This window comes from Augochlora pura, chromosome 2 (genome assembly GCF_028453695.1).
Source record: "Augochlora pura isolate Apur16 chromosome 2, APUR_v2.2.1, whole genome shotgun sequence".
NCBI classification, from domain to species: Eukaryota; Metazoa; Arthropoda; class Insecta; order Hymenoptera; family Halictidae; genus Augochlora; species Augochlora pura.
Window position 1 is genome coordinate 18,290,208 of NC_135773.1, and position 19,328 is coordinate 18,309,535.

At 40.6% G+C, this 19,328-nt stretch overlaps 3 protein-coding genes across 6 annotated transcripts in view; 1 reads left to right on the forward strand and 2 right to left on the reverse strand.

Moving 5' to 3' along the window:
• Nucleotides 1-1,278: 1,278 nt before the first annotated feature.
• Nucleotides 1,279-5,048, reverse strand: LOC144474981 (protein ABHD18). Of its 2 annotated transcripts, XM_078190434.1 has the most exons (9): nt 4,530-5,046; nt 3,977-4,061; nt 3,703-3,885; nt 3,505-3,617; nt 3,267-3,405; nt 3,004-3,201; nt 2,636-2,915; nt 2,056-2,323; nt 1,279-1,972 (listed from the first exon to the last, which is right to left on the reverse strand). In XM_078190434.1, the coding sequence occupies exons 1-9, from the start codon at nt 4,619-4,621 to the stop codon at nt 1,912-1,914; spliced, it is 1,419 nt and encodes a 472-aa protein (XP_078046560.1). In that variant the 5' UTR covers nt 4,622-5,046; the 3' UTR covers nt 1,279-1,911. The 2 variants fall into 2 exon arrangements, 1 of the variants encoding a protein (XP_078046560.1); XR_013494804.1 differs by lacking the exon at nt 1,279-1,972 and having other exon boundaries at nt 2,189-2,323; nt 2,402-2,915; nt 4,530-5,048.
• A 394-nt stretch (nt 5,049-5,442) lies between these two features.
• On the forward strand, nt 5,443-6,710 carry LOC144474987 (uncharacterized). Its single transcript, XM_078190453.1, has 2 exons — nt 5,443-5,640; nt 6,482-6,710. Exons 1-2 carry the CDS (start codon nt 5,530-5,532, stop codon nt 6,581-6,583), a joined length of 213 nt encoding a protein of 70 aa, XP_078046579.1. The 5' UTR covers nt 5,443-5,529; the 3' UTR covers nt 6,584-6,710.
• Nucleotides 6,711-6,768: 58 nt separating this feature from the next.
• Nucleotides 6,769-19,328, reverse strand: part of LOC144474967 (A disintegrin and metalloproteinase with thrombospondin motifs 7) — a 104,429-nt gene continuing 91,869 nt past the window's right edge. The window contains exons 5-17 of one of the 3 annotated variants that reach the window (XM_078190409.1): nt 14,612-14,931; nt 13,238-13,512; nt 12,696-12,842; nt 12,339-12,489; nt 12,170-12,259; nt 10,827-11,142; nt 10,604-10,731; nt 10,275-10,522; nt 9,773-9,890; nt 9,406-9,668; nt 8,555-9,069; nt 8,165-8,338; nt 6,769-7,762 (exon numbers count right to left, since the gene is read on the reverse strand). In XM_078190409.1, the coding sequence (XP_078046535.1) occupies nt 7,611-7,762; nt 8,165-8,338; nt 8,555-9,069; nt 9,406-9,668; nt 9,773-9,890; nt 10,275-10,522; nt 10,604-10,731; nt 10,827-11,142; nt 12,170-12,259; nt 12,339-12,489; nt 12,696-12,842; nt 13,238-13,512; nt 14,612-14,931 (2,897 nt within the window). In that variant the 3' untranslated portion in view covers nt 6,769-7,610. Of the gene's footprint in view, nt 7,763-8,140; nt 8,339-8,554; nt 9,070-9,405; nt 9,669-9,772; nt 9,891-10,274; nt 10,523-10,603; nt 10,732-10,826; nt 11,143-12,169; nt 12,260-12,338; nt 12,490-12,695; nt 12,843-13,237; nt 13,513-14,611; nt 14,932-19,328 lie in introns of those variants that run through there. The other 2 variants (XR_013494801.1, XM_078190421.1) reach the window with 2 other exon arrangements.

Genomic DNA, 19,328 nt, shown 5'->3' on the forward strand with positions numbered 1-19,328 from the left:
ACAACGTCTTAATAAAATAACGCCTTAGTAAATATCACCTTAATAGATAAATTGACAAAATGTCGTCGAGATGAGTTTTAATACCTTTATAAAAATGTACGTTCACAAATTCTGTTACCCAACCGAAAGAGAATCTCCTTTGAAATCTTTTATCATCCGTTAATTTTGTGGTACTCGTCCATCGTCATCACTTCCTTTTTGTTTGCTAAAAAGTCTGAAACAGACTTGACAAACTGTCGTCGAAATTAATACATTATTGAATATGAAATATTTAGTAATAAGGGGATTCTTTCGAACCTTGCATTAGTTTTCTCCCGCTAGGCTTGCAAGATTCAACAGTAGACATTGATCAATGCTTTGGTTAAGAACTAAAACAAAAAATAGAAAGGAGTAAACAACTACGATAAAATGGTGGTCCGCTCGATATATATTCTAAAAAGGTACGCGCGAGTGGACAGAGCGTGCGCTACATTATTTTAAGAAATAGATATTGTTGTCCAAAAGCAAACGCGAGCTGTGCATTCTCTATTACGATGCTAATCTATATCATTGAAAACGGAAAACTTCCGTGCACTTTCATTTTGTCTAAACAACACTAAATGGAAACGCGACTCTAAATGAAGACCCGGCTAGATTAAACCGATGTCTAGTAACGTTGTCTTTTTTTACACAGAGATGGTGTTTAACGGTCTTATGCTGCGAGGCCCTCTGATATTCTTCGCCCATCTTGTTTAGAAAAACGCGTTTACGATCGTTATGCTAGCTTAACCATTGTTATTTGAACTCGCGACTCTAAAGAAAATACCAATGTACATATCTTTCACTAAACTACATCTTATTACTTTAGGAAATTATTTTCTATGTTCCGACATAATTTGTAGTATATGTTGTTTCTGCTTCTCATTTTTTTCAATTCACAAATAGAATTTCACGATGCGTGCCTCAGGTGGCGTGTCAACCGTATAAATGCGCGAAAGGAGTAAGGCCCTGCAAATACGACAAAGAAAGCAAGCTAGATTTTCTATCTATGTGCACAATCACACATAGAATTTCATTGGTATTGTTCTGTTTTCCTCCATAGTATCTCGTTCTCTTTTTACAGTACTTGTACGGAGTTTGATGAGCAGCAAAATGGTGGGGATGTGCGAGCCAGTTTAGAGAGCACGAGAAGTGTGCAGGAATAGGAATCATTTCTTTAATATGCAAGAAACTAATAATTTTGTTCTATGTTTTATATGCGGTTTTAATAAACAATTAAATATTTGAAAAAGTACAAATAATACACTTGTCTTGCTTCATTAACAGAAAATAATTAGTACATTTTATCGTTACAAATTTGAGCGAATTATATAAAAATTTATAATTATAATTTTAATTTTTGTAATTTTCTATTACCGCTATAAATTATCAATTAAATTTGAATTCAACTTTATAATTTTATATGAGTATGTAAAAGATTTAAATATTCGTTTCTAGTTTATGCAATTCAAATTGACCGCTGCATAATTTTATAAATAACCGTACAATGTGAATACTACCACCACAGCTTCTTTCCGAGTTGCAAAACTTAGCATCTACTGTATATTTTTTTTATTATACATTTTTTTACATAATATATTACAATTTATTTGCACTTCGGTGAGTATTTGTTACACATAGCTTTTTTTTACACATATCAAGGCTACAAAGAGTTAAATTTAGCTTGATTTTGAATAGGTTCTTTGTATTGTCTTATAAGATTGTCTAAACAGATCGTAACAGAAATTGTAAATTTTTCAGAAAGAGAACAATCTCGGTGAAATATTTACGACATCACTAAATATGTGTATTAAAAATAGATTGACTCAGAAATGTTTCTGTTCATATACAATTTCTCGTTCTATAAAATTATTTGATAAATTTACACGTACATCAACTAAGGTGTAAAGGATACTTCTTGAGAGATCGTTGAAATGCTTCCATTATGGTAGATCTAAAACAATTATAATAAAGATAAGTGCACGTTTGCTGAAATAGTAGGAAGACAATATAACTGATTGAAATTAGTTCATGTACCTGAACACTTTTTGATGCAGCAAATACGCAGTTACATGTCCCGCATCGATGTAACGAATTTCAACACCTGGCCAGATTTTCTCTAGGCTCATGCAATTGTCGCGAGGTACATATGCATCATCCCTCGCGCACACGGCGATAATAAGTTCAGTATCAACAGGTACTTCGAAATTTTTCAAGTGTGTACACTCATCCATTATTCCGCACATGAATTGTAAAGCTTCTCGTTCGCGCCACTTATAGTCCGAAAATAAAGGATGCCTCGACACTGGTAATAAACAAATGCCTATTGCCAAAGTAACACTCGAAATAATCATGCATGTCTTATAGCATGCTCTCAACTTACTTGCATTACATTGAAATATGCGGTTTATAACAATACAATAAGGAAATTTACATGTTCGTACAGCTTACAACTTAAACAAAATGTTAGAAGCACGTGTTGGGTGGAAGTTAACTTATTACAAATTAGTTTTGAACAACTCAAAAGTTAATATACTTGGATTTGGGATTAGTAATAGATTAATGTTGTTTAATAACAAGAATATTTCAGTTTCTATAAATTGATTAGAATACTTGCCTTTGAGAGCGTTTGAATCTTTAAATTTAAATTTGTGAGAGATGAGATTTAAAGGGAATATTTTAGCCGCTCTTTTCTCTTCTACGATTTGCTCCTTCAGATTATTGTCTTCGGTTTTAGTACCACAACCATTATTTAATTTGTCTGGGATCACAGATTGATCGCTCTTGGACGAATCTAAATTTTGATTAGCACCTTCAGATGTTTCTTTTAATTCGATAACCCGTTCCATACTTGCTGGATAATGTTGAGCAAAATGTTGGCCAGCTAGGAACGCATCCTACGAGGATAATTATCGATTAACATTTATCGAATCCTTTGAAGAAAATGGAGCAATGGTATTAAATAGACTCGAATAAACTACAGACCTCCTCACCTACGATCCTCACCATCTTGGCAAGATCGTTTTGATAAAGTTCGTTCGAAAAGTATTGGTTTTCTAAGAGTGTCCAGTTAATTGAGGCACTCATTACACCTTGAGTGAATACCGGTGATGCTGTCGACCATGACAGACAAGGAACTAGCGGTATGGGCTTTGGCCAGTTTGTCGCTGCTAAAGAAGCCATCTGTAAATACATAGATATAGTAATTGTACAAGAATTGTACTAAATCTGACGAAAAAAATACAGACATGGCCGCCCATTGATAACCCTGTTAACCCCAAGGGTCCAAAACCCTGCTGCTCGCACCAATTTAATAAAACAAGTGATTCCATTATCAAACATCCTCCCATGATAAAGATGTCGCATACATTATGTAAACTAGAACGTCTGAAAACAGAAAACTGCAATGTTCACATATGTTAAGAAAAAAATGAGCGAATGTTTCATGTTCTTCCTATTACAAACCTTTGGAATATATATTCTTACATTTGATTTTGTGGTTTTCGTAATCCATAAAATGGATTTTCCAACAATAAAGACCCAATTCCTGATTCTTTGAGGAGTGGTTTAGCAATCAGGTTTCTCCTCCTCCAAAAAAACTAATGTAGACGAAATTATACAACTTATCCAATAATATACACGGTAGATATTTGTGTGATCTTAGAAGTACAAAGTGTTGCTTACATGGTCCCCTGTACCAGCAAGATGTAAACAAACAGGTTTTGTTTTGTGGGAATGCCATCTACGTGGTAAAACCAATTGAAAATGTGCAGTTATTGTTTCATTTGGCATTATACCAGGAAGGTGTTTATCAAAGGGACTTTGAAAACAACCTTCTATTATATGGCAGTCCGACCATTCCTCATCCTATATATAATCAAAAAACAGTTATTAATAAACACTGAGTATTTACTTCAGAGTAATAGCAAAAATAGTTATACTGTCTAATAATAGTCACCTTAGTAATATTGATTGGGTAATCACGGGGTATAAGGTTGTAACATTTCTCTCTGTTGGCAATAACTCTTCTAAATTCAAAAATTCTGAAATAAAATGAACTTATTAACTTAATTCCGTTTAGATTTAAATTATTTATGTGATTGAAGGACATAGAATTTTCTGTAACAATAAATAAATAAAACTTTGTGAAAAACTGCAAAAAACGTTTAAAAATACATTATTTCAGCATTTGTACTATAACGAATTTTCAATTTTATTAATTTTATTTTATTTAAAGACGGTTTTATCAAAATTAAGTTTCATTTCGTAAAAATGAATTGGAAAAAAACATTTTAAATAATGGCACATTTTTTCAAGTACATATATTAATTTCAGTAAATCCTGAAATTAATTTTGAAAATTCTTTGATACTTATGTTAATGTTTCGCTACACACACAACTATCGTGTCAAGTCACGTCATAATCATGCCATAGTGGAGAACACTCTCGAATCTTGATCCATATCTGTTTTAAGTTTTCATTAGAACAAGGTTAGGACATCGGTGCATTACCTTTTCAAATTCTGAGGGCTGCCCCAGCCCTTTGTGAAGAATTTCGTGAGTAGAATGCTTCTATACACGGCGTCCAACCGGCTGGGTGGCATTATGTACAAGATAAATTAAATTCCAATCTGGTTCTCGGTATCATACAATCCGTGGGGGCGAAATATTTCCACAGGCCGCGAAAAGATTAATCAGTTCGGTGACGTCCTCTTCGTAATCACAAATTTTTGTGTATCTCGCGTGAACTCTCATGTCGTAGGCTTTTAAAACGATACCAACAATGTGGACATGATTCGGAAACCGGTTGGAGATTTGCGCTGCTGGAGACAATTATCGAATATTGCGATCAGGCGATTAACACGATCAAATCTGATGACGTTCTGCGAGCATATCGCATATAAATGTATGTCCTTCGCATCTTCGATCCCGTGCGAATACGAAAGCAATTTAGATGGATGGGTTATTTAAATACCAATGGTTTGCGGGAGAATGTTACGGGTCGGAAGTAAGCGCCGCGTATGTTCAAAATTAATATTCGTTCCCATAGAACATCGTGAAATACGAATTTTGATACATCTGTGTTTTCGAGTTATCGAATCGAAATTCGAGGTGATCGCAGCGACCTCGCTACTGCTGCCACGATTTGTCGCCAGGGTGTTGAAAACGAATGACTCTGCAGTTTGCTTCTTCCGATTACATATTTAATGGTATTATCTACGAGAAATTTTCTCATTGGCTAAAAAGCTAAAGTGCTTTCAAGAAAACTTAAATTAATTTCATATTTAAATTCCTTTTAATGATATAAAATCGAAGGTATTATCAGCATAGTTTAAATTTTAATGAATATTTTATGTTCGAAGCCTAGAGATGGCATCTTTCGATATACATTCGTAAAATCCTTTCGACTACGCTTTCTATGTTGGTAGTGTGAATTCATTGGCATTAAGCGTACACTAATCGGACAATCGAATCGTTACTGTGACGAAGAAGAGTTACAGAAAAAATAATCATGTTCGCCATCCAGAAAATTGCCAGGCGAGCTCCGCAATTATCGAAAATCGTTGTGAATCAACGCAGAAACGTTGTCGCTCTACCACCCAGATGCAAAGTATCTCTTACTGTAAGTATAATCTTACACATCGCTAATTATGTAATAAGGATACAATTAATATGAACGAAAATTCATGACTAACAAATGAAGTTAATAAATTTCATACTCTGACTGGTATAAATGTTAAATATTGTAACTTTTGAATATCACTAAAAACTTCAAAATTATCTGCAGTACAAAAAGAGACAGGTTATGTACTTTTGTGCCATACAGTATATTCTACGAACTAAGCTTAAAATATAATACTTCATTTAAGTACACAGATTATTTAATAAACACTTGAAATTAACATTTGCAACTGTATATGAGTAAACAAGACTAACGTACGGTAGAATTTCGATTAATCGTCTTGCAAAATTCATTTAAAGTTCTCATCATTAGATAGTACCGCTTTAGAATTTTATTGGGTCTTGTATGGTGGTGTCATCCGTGTTAGTATTCGGAATTAGATTTGACTAGTAGTTTCAGTGTTTTGCCATTTACTAATTGGCGCTGTACGGATCTCGAACGGAGCTTCGAGCTTTCGCGACAAGAGGCGCCACTATCATAAGGATCAGTGGATGAATTTTGCTAGATTTTAAATTGTTTCTTATGCTGAAAACAGCACGAATCAGTAGTAATAATTCAATTTTTTTTAATAATATAGACGTAGTGGATTTTCTTAAATAATTCTTGTGCCCGTGATTTATTTTTAGATGCTCTAATTTTGCCATAATTAATGTTTCTCGGTGACCTGCACTGTACATGTCGACGAGTCTAAATGCAAAATGATTAAAACTCTACTGTGCATATGTATACAATATTTTCTTAATGAAATAATGATTTTATAATGCTGATGTTTTTATTACAGGAAGTCATAGTTCATGGATCATTATTGTGGTTGTCCATGATGGGAATACCAATATATATTGCGTGTAATGTAACAAAGTACGCCGCAAAGGGTACCGATTAATTTAAAATTCCATAATTTTAGCTGTATGTACATGCATAGGTAAACTAAACACAGGATTTTCGAATGTAAATTGAAAATGTGAAAGTTACAGAATTAAATGTAATTAATACAAATTTTCTTTAGTAAATACCTTCAATGTTATTTCCGTATACAATAATTATGTTTGGATCATTAGTATCCTGGAAACGTTTTGCTTTACAGTAAAGGATTATCAAAAAATTTTATTTTATTTTTATACAATGCACATCACGTAAGTTGGTTACATAAATGACTGCAGTCTTACATTTACGATTGTACAAAAATAGAGTACCACGAAGAAACAGAGCTGGTTATTGTAAAAAGATCGGTACACATAAACTGTAACAATACAATGTAAAAAATGTACATCTGAATTAGACAAAGCTTTGTTACTTCACTCTTTCCAGAGCATATGATTGTTTTCAACCAGAATTTTGTTACCTGGCACATTGATCGTTTCCATTCTACAATCGTTGTTAAAAATGGTAATCAATTTGCAACACTAAATACAAAAGTTCGCTTTTACATACTCTTTTCGATTAAAAAACACATCGAGAATTTGTATATACAAACGTCTGCACATCGTGCACATTTCAATTTCTTTATTTCGCACCGTTAGAACCACTATATCTGAAAAGAAAAACTATAAATAATGTTATTGGTTTATGTTCGAAGCAATGGTATGCCTGAAATTAATTTTCTGGTACAAGTGTAATCTCGTAGTATTGTTCGCATTGGAATGTCAGTACGAACTTATGACTCTCGTATACAGCCCTGACGTTGATTTGAGGTCATTGCTCGAGAAAACGCGTGGAAGGAATGTAGGAAATTTATTATGCATCCACAGAGCTTCTGTGGTACTGACAAGTTGTTGATGCACTGGAGAACATCAAGAACAAACGCACACAACTGGGACGGATTCTGTTTCACGGAAAAGCGTGATTCATAAACGATTCTCGCATCCGTTCAGACGGCTTTCGTTGGTCCTGCTGACCAAATCGTCGATCGGTCAATCGTCGATGATATGTCTTTTATTTTGCCGGCTGTGTCTGCGTTTTTTGAAACACGTGGCGCAACATTTCTCCTGGACGATCGATGACACGTCACACATACGTTTGTACGTTGCGCAGACAGAAGCTGGAACGATGGTGTCCTTGCATTCTGCAACAGATGCGCTGGATGAACAGATTTCTTTCCATTTGTCACGCGAGTGAACCCATTAAACGCAGAGTTGTTCCATGAAGGAGGAAACTAACGACTGTATTATAAAATTGTATTCTCCGTTAATGAAAAAGAAGTCGATTTTTGTTTCGCAGACAGTTGCTAAGAAATTCCTAAGAATTCTCTGTGTAGAGACTTTGTTAAAAGGAAATGCTGTAAATCACTGATTTTAAGAAAGGCATTAGCCGGGCCGCATGCAGATAGTGTAACCAAGAGGCTGCGAAGACTATTAGTTAGCAAGTACGAGCGAAACAGAGGTAGTAAAAGTTATTGCGGATGTTTGACGCGCTTGGGCTCCCATGCTCCGTCGGATCGACCATTCTCGCTGGTGTGTGCAATTACCAGATTTATCGTTCGCGCATTGCCGCCTATGATAACAACGTCTCGTATCGATTGGCCTTCTCTCGGGGTTGCAATCGTCCGATAGTAATTCCGTTACACGGTCACGACAGTCGACTTCCCTGCACTTAACGCCGACCCTTGCCAGGCAAGTTGCGTTGCAAGATCCCCATCTTCCTGCAAGTATGCCCATAAAGATCGATATTTTACGTGCCTGATCTCTGCCGCAGCGTTCCTTTGGCAGCGGGCCAGGCCGACGGAGGAAGAAATAGTTAATGGGATGGCTAACGATAAGTCACACGGTTGCATCGCGATAACGTACGTTCTACGCCGCTACAGATTGCAAAAATATTCGACATCGTTGCCAAACTATCGCGAAGATAACGGACTCACCTGTGACCCACCTACCACCCTGGCAGAACTCAACAGTGACCGGCTTGTTCTCTGGATTGCAGTCGCCCTGCACCGAACAGGTGACCTTCCTGGTCCTCTTCCTGTTCGCGCAGTGACTCCATTTCGAAACGATCCATTTCGACTTGGTGTTATACATAGAGTTGTCTGGGTTCTCATCTACGACGTTATCGAACTCGAGGATTTCCGGTTCCTCGGTGGTCAGACCGTCGACGACAGTAATGCCGTCCTGATCGTTCGAGCTGACGTTATAGAAGGAGGCGTCCTTGTTGTCCGCGTAGACGATCAAGGGCGCTTCCGTGGTGGAGCCGCATGCGGGCAGATTTGGACAAAGGCTGACCTCTTCTGGCTTCACGTCTCTGTTACAGTCGCGATCCGGCAACGCCAAGTCCGAACGATCGGGACCCATTCCCGAGGACACGCACATCACTGATCGTTTCCGAAGCGCGCCCTCTCCGCACGTTACCGGACACATTTGCCATGGACCGATCCACCATCTGATTTCACAATCATCGTAATCGTCATCGAGTCGTTATATAAATGAATCTAGGTCTGGTATCTCCAACGACCCAGCCAAGAATCAAGGAAGACATTTCCGAAGCTTCAAAATATAATGTTCAGACCGATTCGTAATAAATAGACTACGGATTTATGCATTTATTACAAAGACTAGTTGGTGAATTACCAAATAGCAAAAACGTTTAAACAATTCGAAAATATTATTATAATACTGTCAACATATTAACATAATAACTTCTAACTAATAAAGACAATCTCTATTTTGCATAAAGATCCGCAGTCTAGTAACGAAATTACCGAGAAGGTAGCATTACCTGGCAGGACAGGGGTTCGTGTTGCAGTCTCGCCACATCGTTTCCGGCAGCTTGATGCCTTCGCAGAAATGGTCCTCCACTACTCCGCTCTTCCTCTCCCTGCAAAGAGCCTTGGAGACTTGCGTGCCGCCGCCGCAAGTCACGGTGCATAATGACCAGTCCGAAAATTCCCAATAGTACTCCGGGGCGCGATCAGGCTCTTTCTTCGGTACGGTATACTCGTATCGTAGCCCGAAGTTACGGTAGTGTCCTCTGGAAATTAACTGGAGCGATGGGACAACGTTATTGAGAACGAGAAGAAAGTGGCTAGAGAGTTCTAGACCCGAGAAATCGCCGAAAGATTAGTACAGACGATGAATACACCTACGTAGACTGCAATGTCCTCTTTGATGGGTCCAGGGATCCTGATTTTCTCCCTGTCGCGATCCCGCTCGTACAAAGCTGGAGTCCCGGCTACCTCGTACTCTCCGGCTAAGGTGATCTGCCTGTCCGATTAGAACAGTGGTTTTAGACTTCCCAGTCTAAATTAGCTGTTCACGACGTTTTTAGCAATGTTTCAAGACGGAAAGGTTGTCCTACATAGGTTGTTGAATTCGTCTCGATGTCAGTTGTGGCATTGTAACATAATTTCTTGACACTCAGCGTGGTTCTGGCCACAATATCATTTTTTATTTTCATCGATAAAATAACAGAAATTAATTACCTTGATCTTTTAATGCATTATTTACTTCATAATGTTACAGGTGACGTCAAGACGAATTCAGCGAGCTATGTAAAATGGCCTTTACGTCTTGAAACATTGTTAAAATCGTTTTGAGGAACTAATTTATCGATCGATAGCGTTGTGCATCGTTGGCAGGCATGCTCACCGTTTCCCATTGAGGAAGTATTTGTCCGAATTCGGTACGCCGATGCCGATGTAGTTCTTGCTGTTGCCGATCTCCTCGATCTTGATGTTCCGCGAGCCAGAAGGTACCACCACCACCTCTTTGTACCCGGGCCCGTCGTTCTTGTCGTAAACACCACCTGTGGTCTCGCATTGCGTCCCATCTCCATGGCAGATCCCGCAACGATCCTCCGTCGCGTCGGAATCGACCGACCAATCGCAGCCGACCTTCTGCGAAAGTTCGAAGATCAGTTTGCTAGAGATTGCTGAAGCCACCTAATAGAGGAAAGCTGTATCTTGCATAAAACTGACTCTGCAAATACCAGCGATGCACATGTCCCTGGTGCCGACGTTGCACGGCGTGCCATCGAGAGCGGCCTCGCCCCACGGCACGATCACGCTTTCCTCTGTGTCGGTGCAATACAATTCGCAAGGTTCCGCTTTAATTAATACGATCGTTGGATGAATCGTTCTGTCAAAACCAACCGAGATGTCGTGTCTCGTTTACGCGCATCGTGTTAACGGGTCGGCTTACTTTGATCGAAGTACGGCAGCCAGGTGTAGTTCTTCCCCTTGTACTCTTTGCCGTCGTAATTGCCGCATTGCACGGCCCTGAAGCTGGGGGTGCCGTCCGGGCAGGGCTGCGTGTTGCAGATCTTGTATCGGCGCCTCTCGCCGATGCAGAACTTACCCCCGTGAGCCGGTTCTGGATGGTCGCACTTCCGCTCGACGATCGAGACACCGGCGCCACAGGATCTAGAGCACTCGCTCCACGCTCCCCATTCGCCCCAGCCACCGTCGATCTGTCGCGGTCTGTCTACGATCGGCACGCATTCTTGATTTTGACACCACTGAGACAAAATCGACGAGCAACAATGAAGCGCAAACAGAACAACGAATCGCCGTATAGTGGAGTCATTGCGTGCCAAATGCGGTGAAAAACATTTTACATCTTAAACCATCTGACTCTTTTCATCTTACTTTACACAATGTAAATATGTTTTTCATTAAACAACCCTTTGAATCAAACGCTTAAAAGAAGCTCCTTGTATAATAAGTGATACTTTTATAAACCAAAGGATTTTTCCATTGTTTTGAAGAAAAAATTGCGAGGAACAAAAGAAAATCTTGCATTTTCATTAATATCAATTATTTCTGTAATTTTCGCATTTTCGGCAGTGTCGCTTTTTAAGAGTGGGGCTGAATTTGGTCTCAAGTTTATAACTAGTTAATGTTTTAGGTTGTAGCAAATAACATCTTAAAGAAGTACGTAATAATCTAAAAATACACATCACTTTACGTGTTTTGTATACGTTTGCGCGGTGTTATTTTTTTGACGTAAAAGCTAAATCTCTTGTTATTTAAGAAAATTATCAGCGGCGGCCATCTTGCAACAGCATACTTGCTCCAGCAGCCTCGCGATTTACGTTGTGCTCTCGAATATGAGAAATTTCTTTACAATAAGTTAGATTTTAGCAATAACTTAACAATAACTTAAATGAACGTAAACTTTTAATCTATAGAATGAGGCTAAAAACGAACGCTACATTTCACTGTATTCATAATTAAAAAATTAAATTAAATTTAAACACAACCAAGTTTTGTCCTGAGACTGTCATTCAATATAAAATTTAAAAAATAACGCAATTATAAGCGACGAAAATTGCTAAATGATACAAAAAAATCATGTATTGTAGCCCATATTCCCAAAAAACTACACGCGAATTAACTTTTCAATATAGATATATATTATTCAAATGATTTTTTACCGCGTTTGGTATGCGATAGCTCCACTGTGGCGACGTACGATCGGAAGGTTAGCGAAAGGTGTGTGAAACGTTAGCGGTCAAGATCATAAGGAAATTACTGTGTTCACACCATGTGTTTGCCACAATGTGTCCCCGGTGCGGCCGGATGAAGCATGGTAGTGCAAATGCCGTCGACGATGCACCACAACTTTGAGCAGATCTGAAAAGAAGATTGGCGAGCTCTGTTCAGAAAGCGCGTCGGAAGATTTTCCGGCAATCAATTTTCTTTTGTTCGTCACCTCCTGCAACGGAGAACAGACTGAGGCTTCGCGGACACCGAACTGCAGCCTGCACTGGTGCTCCGCATTGTACATAGCGCCAGGCGGCAAATCCGGATACGCGTAATCGTTGTCCGCCGGCTCGTCCTCCAAACATACGCCTTTACCTTGGCTAAAACAATGGGTTCAACCGTTTTGCGCCTGCGGTAACAGTCCAGAACAAACAGAACGAGCACCGACGCTACTGACGCGACATTTACACACGTGATATCTTATGCAAAATGGATTCAAAGCTGACCGAGTATTTTAACAGAATTTCTGAACCTACTCTAAGCACTGGAACTAATTCCATCACCAATTGTAATTAGATTTTCTTACTCCAAGAAATTGGTAATGTCTCTCCGGGAGCATCTGGACCAGGCCACTCCTATGGTGTCTACCTCGAACGTCGGCGTCATCACGTGCAACGTGTCACCGTCACGTTTACTGCAGCCAATCTTTTCCGTGTCGTGGTACATGCCGAAACTGGAATCGAAATTGAAAAGAGTAGTGTATCTTGTTTGACGACTTGCAGACGAGCCGACACGAGCCGTAACTATGAACTGTAACTGATGGGAATAACCGTAATGAATAAATGGAATTCCCTTAAAACGCTTCCAAATTAATTAATTAGAATTCATAACAACTCGATGCTCTTTACTAGCAGCCTCTATCGAATTCCCCCAGAAAGATCGGAAGCGCGTCGTCCGGCAACTCTAATTTAACGACTACGGACAGTACCGTGATACACAGGCCGATTAGGTGTTCGGTTTAGCTTAGCCTGCTGTGCGGAACGGTTGAAAAGGCAGCGAAACGCATGGCTGGGAGCTCGAGTTCGCGTGGATATGACAATTGATATCGCGTCGGCCGATTTTGCTCACTTGTGTCCCAACTCGTGCGTGATCGTGTGCGCCAGGGTGATCCCATTGTCCTCGTTGACGCTGCAACTACGGTCCGGCTGGCACATGCCGGCTACATGGGCGACACCCAGGGTGCTGCATGGAGTGTTGGCCCTCGAGCAGATGTCCTGTCTCGTCACCAAAATCGCAACGTCGTGGTGGTTCGGATGAGAGTCGTCCGTGGGGTTCAGCTTCTGTTGCCACTTACAGAAATTGTACAGCGTCCTGTCCGCGTTCACCGTGATGTCCAACCCTTGCTGAAAAGCACGCGGCAATTCGAGGATGACCGAGGTCACGATTCAAGTCTTGGTATCCATATCAGGATATCCATTTCATCGAAAAGAGGCCGTTTATATCCGGGATGCGTAATAATTAGACTGCGGATTTGATGCATCTATGACAAAAAAGGGTTGCCGTGATTTTAAAGAGAAGAAAGGTAGAAAGAATTGCAGAGTACCGACAGATATTATCGATGATATGAAAAATAGTTTATAACAAATTTAGAACTAAAGAGTTCACAAGAAAAGTAATAATTATATATAATGCATCAAGATTTAATAAAATATCAAACGGCCAATGTGAAGAGTCGAGTAGAAACAGCTCGGCACGAGACGCGTTAACGGAAAGAATTTTTAAGCGACACATCCGATTCTTGCAACAAAAATAGATAATTTTTGTTTTGAAATCCGCAGTCTAGTGATAATAATTTAGCGAATCATTTCCTGAAATATCGGAGATCGATACGGAGGAGATCGCGAGTACGGCAGAGCCCGACGCGGCACGGCTGGGTTAACAGACCATTTCAAAGATCTCCGTTCTGTAACTCCGATAACCAAATCCAAGGATAATCCCGACGTCCTAGCGGTGGCTCTCTCATAATTTTCTACAAAAGTCCTGTTCGCGAGAAGCATTACCGTTCAAAGTCGACAGGAAAAACTCGGCGTCGATCTACATCCCGCTGAAACTGATAGTTCGAAAGTTCAACGAAGCGCCATGACTGACGCGGACGTTAAGCTTCCCGATCGAAGAGTACCCGAGGATGAAGTTCCAGGAATTAACTTTCGATGCTGCCTGGCAACTTCATTCGCCGGGAACTTGAATGAAGTTTCAAATGGATTTCATAAAACCCCGGACGTTCCATCGAAGAAAAATTGTTTCCTCCGGTTCGTGCTGCTACGGGCTCCCTAATTTTCCGTAAGCCCTCTCTCTACAGTGCTCGATCGAAGAATGGTACGTATTCTCTTTCCCCCAAGCTACAAGGTGTCGCGTTAAAACGATTCGCGAACGTAGGAAAGTCGCTGCTCCGTCGTCGGAGACAGAGACTACCATTAGAGAGTTAACGCGATTTGAACGTACTTCCGCCTCGTCCTCCTCGACGAGGATGATCCTGACGACGACGACGTTGATGAAATTGCCGATGGTGGGGTCCAGGTAGAGGGACGACACCATGTTCATGATGGTCAGGAGATACGTCTCGACGTCGCCGTCCTGATGAAAAGCCATCATGGTCGTGTCGGCGACAACGAGGGCCTCGACATGACGCGGCCGGCTGATCGATCTCTTGGAACGCTGCCATCGTTTCGCCTGATGGTGTTTCCTTCGACCTCGTCCTTGAACCTGGACCAGTCCGGGCTGCGTCTGCCACTCGAGTCGCGTCTCTGTCAATCGCCTCGGCTCTGCGAAACGGTCGCAACCTGATTACAATAACCTAACGCTAACCTACCGGATGAAACGATGTTCCTCCAGTCACCTTTCAAAATTCATTTTGAACAGACTCGGGTCCATTTTGACCGATTGTTACGAGCATAGTTCGCTTTGAATTTCAATTTCCAAATTAAAATCAATGGCTATCAACTTCTTGACAACTCGACAGATTTCGCTCGTCCTCTTTTATAAGGAATAAGACAATAAGTAAGTAATGAGACCAACTAGGCATCCGAGCAATCTCTCGTTGTATTGTACATTTTGCGTCTGGATGAAGTTTAATTGTACCGAACAAGATTGATAATAAAGGCTCTTTACGCACTGGTAATCTCGTAAATAGTCAGGCATCCATTGATTTCCTATGCAAGAGGTTAACACTTTTGCGATGGAAAACGTAGTCCTACGTCATTTCAATTTTTAGTTTAATACAGCAAAATCTACTTCTCTAAGTTTTATGTATCCGCAAATTGACCATATTCAATTATTGAAAGAATATGTTTTCTATATACGCTTTTTTAATCTTTAACCCTTTGCACTCCAGGACTCTGGAGTATTTCAAATTTATCTTTATTATTTCCACGGCGGAGTCCTCGAGTTCGAAGCTGAATTTTAAATGGTCCCGCTACGGGCCTTCGAGTGTAAAAGGCTTCTAAGAATGTAGTAGACTTGGAACAACAAATGACTGCAAGTATTATACCGAGACTTGTAAATTGTATACCGCATTCGAAAATATTAAGTTCGACAAGAAAACGGTACTAATAAGTACGCATGCGATAGTAACGCAGTAGTAATCGTGGCGGTGATGAAACGGAATTCGCGCGCCTAAGGATTTCGACGTGAGAAGTTTCGTGAGAAAAGTCTTCGGATTCATGGCCCGGCGAGAGAAATGGGATTCGATGACAAGTCGATGCCGACCCCATTACGGTTAACCTATTGAGATTCCAATCTAGGATAGCAGCGTAACACGTATCGTAGCTGTGTCCAATTTTCGAAAGGAATTCCATCTTGGCGCGGTATAGATGCAGTCGGCGACCGGTCGATGATTAATTGCCGCTGGACGGGGGCAATCGATCGTTTGTCGGATTTTGGCTGGGTATCGGATGTGGCGAATGCGATACGCGGTGATCTATGATCCCGCGGAGGTGTCGGCTTACGGAAAAGGTAATTCACCGTTCTCAAAGCGGCGCGGCGGGGTTACGCAACACGCTCGTTGCAAAATTCGACGGTAATTGCCGATAGTCTGGATCGGCTGGTTCTGTTAAAAGGGCCAACTGCCGCAACCGGCCCAAACGATTCGCTATGTACACGGGACACCACTGGTCGAAAAACTAGGATCGCTTCGGTAAAATTTCAGGGACAGTATTCAACAGTTGCTTCGTCTAGCTGCCGTGTTCGTACGGTTGTTCGAGAACGATATACAGTAAATTCTCTCCAATTGTTCTTCAAACAGAAATGGACAATTTGGATACGATTGTTCGTAAACGGCAACTATAAAAAAGAGCCGCGAGACTCGAATGATCATGTATCCTCTTCTCAAGTTGTCCGTTTACGTTTACAAGCTGAGGGAGAATTTGAGAGAATTTATTGCAATGATAACGGAACGTGTATCAATTCTTTGGAATTCAATGTTAAAAAGTGCAAAACGTAGATTCGTTTGGCCAGCTGTTGTCGCTCGGAACATTGGGAAGCTGGGAGGAAGGGTTCGACGGAAGGGCCGACTAATTAGCGCCGGATCCCGGTTACATAATATGCCATTGTTGCATGCGTTTTGATAGGTTGTCTTCCGCTTCTCTGTTCTACGCAGCGGTTGCATCCCATGGTAATCGAGACTAGTATAAATACGCGGGAACGATGTACAGTCGAATGATTGCCAGAAATCCCGTTGCCCGGACGTTGTCCCGATCGAACGCGATTATTTCGGCTAATTTAGTCACGAATTTCGGAACCGCTGACCCAAGCTGCCGCTCGCAACTCACTCGCAGCTCGTTCGCGGCTCGCTCGCAACCCGCTCGCGGCGGGTCTTTGGCACGATTTCCGCGTGGAGAACCTATTAACCGAGTGACGACCTCGCGTTTCGCCGGATTAAACGACTAGCCTGCGAGAGAAGACCGATATAGAAGTAAGATCGACTCGGTTGATATTCGGCGAACTGAAACCGCTGGGCTAATCCAATTCACTGGAAACCTGTAATTAACTACAACGAATATCCATTTCGGCCGGGCCGATCCATCGGGATAGGCTCGAATGAAATCTTAATTGCACGCCTACGATCAGCCAATCTGCATAACTTAGGACTTAGGGGGAAACGCGTCTTACGTGTCTGCCAAGTATATCTTTTTCGAGATAGCGCAGGGTTACACGCGCCCGCAGCCCTTCATTTCGAGCCAGCGAAGATTGATAGTCCTTGCGAAAATCCGACGGATCTACGACGTTTATCGAATTTGCCAAATTTTATCCGATCTCGTCGATAACCATTCGAAACGTTCCTTGGACGTTTCGTTGACAGGGTAGAAGGGTGCTTCGAGGATTCGTAACAGTTTTGTATACACCGTCTATAACAATGTTTGTCGAGATCGATCAATTCGGTGTCTGACTGGCATTGATTCTATCGGTTTTAATTCGAAGTTTATCCTTGACGATAGAAGATAGTCGAGAACTGAAACTTCGAGGCTCCTCATACATCTATGCATGTCCGAGACTTTAAAACTTGGAGATCCGAGAAGGCTGCCAAGGTAAACCGAAAATCTAATTTCTTAGTGTGCACTGTAAACATTATTTCCCTAGCCGGTCTTCCCACGGCACTTTGAACGTTGTGGGAAACTCGTTCTCACGGAGATATTCGATATTCCAAGTTTGGATCGTTTGAAAACTTCTGCGCCGGAGGGGTGGTGCGCGCGGACCTTGCGAGATGGCGCCGCCATTTAGTTTCCCGTCGAAATTCTAATTTGAGATTGAAGCGAATTAGAAATAATTCGTTCAACTTATGGTTGAACGAGTTACATTGTTGTAATCGTGATTATATGACATTAACCATGTACTCTGGTTTTGCTAATCACCCAACCAAATTTTTGATTGATATAGACTCTATAATTTAATCTTGTACATTGTTTTAGAAACAATTACAAATTTTGTTTTACAAATAAGTTATATAACTTATTTGTATATATACAGTGGGGAGCAAAATTGAATTAAAACTTTCAAAATAGCATAACTTTTTAAAAACTGGTCTAAATTGACTTTGGTGTAACTTGAATTTTTCTGTAAATGTTAGGAAGAATTAGTTCACTGAGCAATGATTATTATATAAGTTACCAAAAAGTACCAAATGAATTTTTTGAAATTTTCGTTATAGACTCAGATAGAAAACCGAAGAAACGACAGTTCCTTTACATTTTCTAAATTTCAAATAAAAAAAAAATTAAAAAACGTATTTCAATTGTTGTACACTTCCTCAAACATTTACAAATCCGAGTCATTAAGACTAGTTTTAACAAAATTATACCATTTCAAGAGTACCGACTCAATTTTGCTCGCCACTGTATATTATGATTCTCTTATCTTTTATATTATGATCTACACACTTTCAACCTGTAAATAATAAATTATATTTCTACATGAATAATTTATAGATTTCGTTGACCACAGCTGTATTTTCTTTGAACAAGAGAAAAAGATAAATTTCTGCTTTAGCAAGAGAATTCTTAACACCTAGACATTTTGCCCGTAAAAGAAACCGGTGTTGATCGTGGCGGCTTGGAGGCAAAAAAAAGTGAGCGAGACTGTAAAGAAAAAGAAAAATATTTAGCGTCACATTTTGATCGCGTCGTTTGAGTCACTGCATAAATATGAGAAACGTCGATCCCAGCGCGAAGTTGTAATTAATAGGGGAGAAGCAGAGGATGGCGGCGCCGACACCTTCTTTTTGTTCCGGTAGTCGGCGATCGGCCCCCTTCGGTCTTGTTCCTACTGCAGTCGGCGCGTATTACAAGTATTTATGCCGTCTACGCATATAATGTAATTGGACGCGTCGCGATACGGAGGGCGTGGGCGTTCACCGCAACGCTACGCTACGCGGTGTCTTCGGCTCGTCTTTTTACCGGCGTGGTCCCGACCGTCTTTGAGACCAGGCCTGCCAGGCAAAAATCGAAATTTAATATTTATGAGGTTGCCCGGGTGGCCGACACACCGCCGTTTGCCGGACCCGATAAAATCTGGCCAACGATCCGTCCCGTCGCTAATTATCAAGGAATTGGATCCGTTAATATATTACCGCCGTTAAAAATTACAACACTCCCCTCGGCAAGCCCTTATCGTTTGTTAATCCTTTGCACCGCGTTGGCGCCGCGCATACCGCACCTAGAGATGACGA